Source organism: Ziziphus jujuba, chromosome 6 (assembly GCF_031755915.1).
Source record: "Ziziphus jujuba cultivar Dongzao chromosome 6, ASM3175591v1".
Taxonomy (NCBI): Eukaryota; Viridiplantae; Streptophyta; class Magnoliopsida; order Rosales; family Rhamnaceae; genus Ziziphus; species Ziziphus jujuba.
The window spans coordinates 29011143-29016237 of record NC_083384.1 but is presented as its reverse complement, the minus strand read 5'-3'; the positions used below and the strand labels follow the sequence as shown (position 1 = coordinate 29016237).

General features: G+C 35.6%; 1 protein-coding gene across 2 annotated transcripts; it reads left to right on the top strand.

The window, feature by feature from the left end:
• Positions 1 to 255: 255 nt before the first annotated feature.
• Positions 256 to 4656, top strand: LOC107430139 (mitochondrial inner membrane protein OXA1). 2 transcript variants are annotated; one of them, XM_016040938.4, is made up of 10 exons: positions 256 to 415; positions 607 to 1094; positions 1669 to 1759; positions 2248 to 2295; positions 2401 to 2459; positions 2713 to 2788; positions 2892 to 3023; positions 3292 to 3399; positions 3788 to 3842; positions 4056 to 4656. In XM_016040938.4, exons 2-10 carry the CDS (start codon positions 610 to 612, stop codon positions 4316 to 4318), a joined length of 1317 nt encoding a protein of 438 aa, XP_015896424.3. In that variant the 5' UTR covers positions 256 to 415; positions 607 to 609; the 3' UTR covers positions 4319 to 4656. The 2 variants fall into 2 exon arrangements, with proteins under 2 accessions (XP_015896424.3, XP_024935248.3); XM_025079480.3 differs by having other exon boundaries at positions 267 to 415; positions 621 to 1094.
• Positions 4657 to 5095: the final 439 nt, after the last annotated feature.

Here is a 5095-nt window from a genome sequence, read left to right as displayed (position 1 = left end):
CCTTTTATTAATATGAAATAATAATTTTTCATTTGGTTAGGAAATTACACATAGGATTTTTTTGATTGGAGAAAGGGATTTTAAAAATGAAATAGGTTAGCTTCAATGGTTAAATACTTTTATGAGTATGAATCCAAATCATAGAGAAAACCAAGAATTTGAATAATTTGTAATTTAGATAATTTATTTTCAAAAAAAAAAAAAAAAAAGTTTTAAAGTAGTTGGGTTGGGTCGAACTTACTTGACCCAACTCAGAATCCTAAAGAGGGCAATGAACGAACCGCACCAAAACAAACCGTAGGAAAAACCTAGTCCCGCCATTGCCATCCTCCAATACAGTTAATCTGATTCACTCGCTTCTCTCTGTCGTAAACAAAAGCTTAACACACTTCCTCTCTCCTGTATCAGCCGGAAGGTAAGCTTCTTCACTTTTACAGTTCGTAAAATTATTGGGATCAGGAATTCCAAATGGAGGTCAAGTGCTCCTTTTTTTTTTTTTTTTTTTTAATTTTTAAATTTTTTTTTTAGGGTTTTGTTAGGGTTTTAGCAGATTTTGGATTTAATTTGTTAAACCTAATTGGTTCTTCAAATTTGTTCATTGCTTAGAAAATGGCTTACAGGCGAGCCATATCTAGCAGAGCGAATTTTACAGCTCGGCGTTACCATCCATCGGTTTGTCACATTGTCAACGACGACGATCGCAATAATCAGCCGGTGAATGAAAAATTTTCATCGCAGAATTTGAGTAAATTTCTTCTTCAAAGTAGGTTTTTTTCGAATGGATTTAGCGAATCTAAATTATCAGGAGGCTTCCGTGGGGTTTATCAAGATAGGAGATTTACGAATGCTATGATTTTTGCGAGCTCTGGTTCTTCGTTTTGTCGATATATGTCGACTGCGATTGGTGAAAGCTCGGATAAGATGGAGCTTATAAGCGATGTCGCTGACGTTCTCACGGACTCCACTGTGCAAGCCATGGCTTCCCAGGTTCCTGCTGTGAACGAAGTGGCGATCGCTGCTGCTGATTCTTTCTTGCCCGTTAAGGCTTTGCAGTATTTCATTGATGCTGTGCATACTTATACTGGCTTGAATTGGTAAGAAAAAAATATTTGCTTTACTTTTTTTTTTTTTTTTTTTTTTTGATAATTATTATTAGTTATTGTATTTGATTTAGAATTGGATTTTATTGGAACAGAGCATGCAAAGAATTATTGGAAAGGGATTGTTAACGAAAACTTACCTGAATTGTATAATTACCCACTTGACCATTTTTTATATAAACTTTGTTGGTAAGGAAAAAAAAAACAAACATTTGCTTTTAGAATTATAACGAATGAGGGGTCATTTTTATATAATTATATGCGATTATAAGTGGGTGAAAGACAGGGACTAGCTCGCATATCAGAGGTAAAGAGTAGCAAAAGAATAGAGTTTGGCTCTTGCTTTGTCATTATGTGGTTGAATTTGAAACAATGATCCTGTGATGGAAAACAGTTTATGTATGATTTCATATGTATTAATGCTTTCCTGCAACGTTGTTAAGTTTGATAGATTTTAGATATTCTAACATCAAGCTTCTTGCTTTATCTTGCCAATAAAGTTCTGATTTTGGTGATGTTGCTGAAGTAATTTGATTTTGTTTGTTTATTTATTTTTTGTTTTTTTCAGGTGGGCTTCTATAGCTCTAACGACTCTTTTGATTCGTGGGGCAACAGTTCCACTTCTAATAAATCAACTTAAAGCTACCTCAAAGCTTACTGTGAGTTTGATTATTATCTTTTACTTCATTTTCTTTAGTGATGATTATACTTGCATCAACTAGTATGAATTTTGGTGGTCTATTTCCTTCGTACTTTAACTTTTTGAGACATATTTTGCACTTGTGCTTCATGCCTTGGGATTCAAGGCATCTCTTTGGAACAAACTTGTTCCCACCAGTAGTCCTTTTCCGCCCCTTTTTTCCTTCTTAGAAAAGCTTTATAATCTGAGCCTTAATGGCAGAACAAGCACATTTGTTATAATTATCTGATAATTAATTATGGTTTGCTTGCTTTAAAATAATATCTTTCTTGACATTAAAATTGTTTTCGGGACAAAGAAAACAATGTTTATGCTGCATGCTATGCTTATATCTTATTAATGCATGAATGTGTGCCTACCTTAATTATTTCTTTGTACTTACACATTTCTTTCCTTGCTGAATGCACTCCCCCATCTCTTATATATTGGTTTTTGTGTGCTCTGCAGATCATGAGGCCTCACTTGGAGGAGATTAAGCAACAGATGCAAGATAGGGTATGAGGTTTCATTGTCTTTCTTCTTAGTAACATAACAAGTTGCATGATGCTTTTCATAAATGAATCTCTCAATCTCATCTAATTCATTAGTTTTCTTTTTTAGGCTATGGATCCCACGGCTGTGGCTGACGGTCAAAAGCGGATGCAGAAGCTATTTAAGGAGTAAGTTTCCTTTGTTGTGGCTGTAAGAAGAATTCATTCCCATTGCTTTCGTTTTGTTATGTTTGAGCTTAGGCTCCTATCAATAAATAATGAAACAAAAAAAATTTTGGACCCCATCATGAACCTCTTATTCTAAAAGGGTCTGTTAATTTGATGGCTATCACTCATATCACAGAGATGCAACTTTTTTAGTCTGTATCCATTTATCTTTGACACAATGTCATACAGTTTCTAAAGATCTTTCACATCGCAGATATGGTGTCAGTCCATTTACTCCATTGAAGGGACTTTTTATCCAGGGTCCTGTGTTCATCAGTTTCTTTCTTGCAGTAAGATATATGTCAGCTCTTATAACATCCTACAAATGATAAAATGTTACAACGATAGTCTACACATGTTTCTGATAGATTTTTTTTTTTTTTTTTTTTTCAGATATCAAACATGGCAGAAAAAGTGCCATCCTTCAAAAGTGGTGGAGCCTACTGGTTTGTTGATCTCACAACTCCAGATCCTCTTTACATTCTTCCAGTTTTGACAGGATTGACATTCCTAATAACAGTGGAGGTAGGCGTCTGCTTTGTTCATATATATATTTAGCTTTTGTTATCTTCTGTTCCAGTATGGTGTGGGCTTATAAACATTGTTGCTTCATTGTTGTTGAAGTTGTTTCCTGAGAAATTATCACTATGCTTTTGTTCAACCTTTTTTATGATTTCTTGTGCCATACATCTGATCTCTTCATTTGGGGGGGGTGGGGGGAGATTGTCTCAATGAGTTGAGGGTTGGGTTGGAACCTTATTGCTTTTGGTAAATGATGCCCTTTGTTCCTCAGTGTAATATGCAAGAAGGTCTGGAAGGAAATCCTATTGCTGGCACCATGAAAAATGTATCAAGGGGACTTGCTGTTCTTACAGTTCCATTTACCATGAGTTTTCCAAAGGTAAGTTTGCCATTCTTGGTTTCTTGGGGCATCGGGTGCTTTATGAATCTTTTCGTCATTTATTGTAATGATGTTGGAAGAAAGAGTTGCAATCTTAATTTTTCCCAATAGGTTCTATTGAGTCTTGTCTTCTCCAGTATTAGTTTGTTTCAGTTTTCCATTTTGCTGCTCATTTGCAGTTTATGAGGGATAATCATATAACCTCAACCTCAATGGCCATATGATGGCCATTGGTATTTCGCCCGCGGGCGGGTTGGGGGGGGGGGGGGGGGGGGGAGAAGAATTGGTTTCTGTTCCCTCTCTTCCTCTTTTTGGTTCCGTACAGTGATTAATATATGCAGTTGAAGCTGGACTGATGGAAAATTAAATTTGGTCCTTGACGCTGCAGGCTATATTTTGTTACTGGGTTACATCCAACTTCTTTTCCCTCGTGTATGGGTTAGGTAAGTCCTTTTAGATTAAAATATTTGAGCAATCAGACATTCTCCTCTTCACTTTGGCTTTGGCTAGAAACAGGGGAGAATTTTTCCATAACTTACACATCACTCATGCAGCGAAAGGCCTTTTATTTTGAAGCTTGATGGCAATCTTGAATTTATATTGCTTAAAATCATTTTCAATCATTTTTGTATTGATTATTTATTTGAATCTTTCAGTTCTTAAAAATCATGGGGTAAAGAAAATTTTGGGTCTTCCTGAAATACCCGTTCAGCAGCCCAGTACTGCTTCAAAACCTGCCCCTTTCTCGGTGTTTTCAGCGTTGAAACCACCCTCGGCAGTGACAGAAGAACCTACCTCATTGCCTGTTGAGTCATCTAAGGTTTCAGACCGAAAAATATCGTCATCTTCAGTTATCAGTCAGAGGCTTAGGAGTTTAGAAAAACAAGTAAAGGGAAGAAAGAAGAACAAAAAGAGGTAGGAGAAGTTAGTAAGTTACAATTTTGAAAGACAAGACTACCAATTTGACTACTGAAAGATAATTTTGTTGCTACTACATTCCAGTGTAATATTCTTTAAACATTCTTATGTAATTTAACTCAATGAATGAGGAGTTATGGTCGTTGAGAGAGTGAGAGAGAGAGAATTTTTAATAAATCAGGTCAAATTACAAGTGCTTTTGTTTCTGATTAACAAGTTGAAAATTTTGTACCGTGCCATTATTAACAAAATGGAATCTCTTATTTCCGTGGAGCTGTATTGCTCTTCCATGACAGATACAAAAATAAATTAATAAAGTTTTGGAGGTTTTGGGTTTTATAGTGAATGGCTGTTTTACATTATAAAATGAATGCCCAGATGCGTGTATAGTTTCTCAGCTTCTTTCCTTTTCTTTTATTCTCACCGACTGCATTATATGAGTAGGAATTCTTATTCATAATCTTATTGTTGAGATGGTTGGAACTCTTGAAAACAACCTTGTCATTTTCACCATCTCTATCAACCTCGTGAGAAAGTGAAGGGTTGTCAATCTCTTTCCTTGTCCTTTCTTATTCTTTGTTCTGTTGTTAGTTGGCTGCTCCTTTCTTTTCAATGAAGCATCGTACTATCTTTTATTATAGAAGGGGGGGAAAAAACCATTTTTTTTCCTTTCTACAAAATTTCCATGATAAAAAGCTTGTAATCATTTGATTTGGACGTGATTTATCGGTGGCAGGTGGAACACCAACAACTAAATACAAGATGGGGAAGTACTACT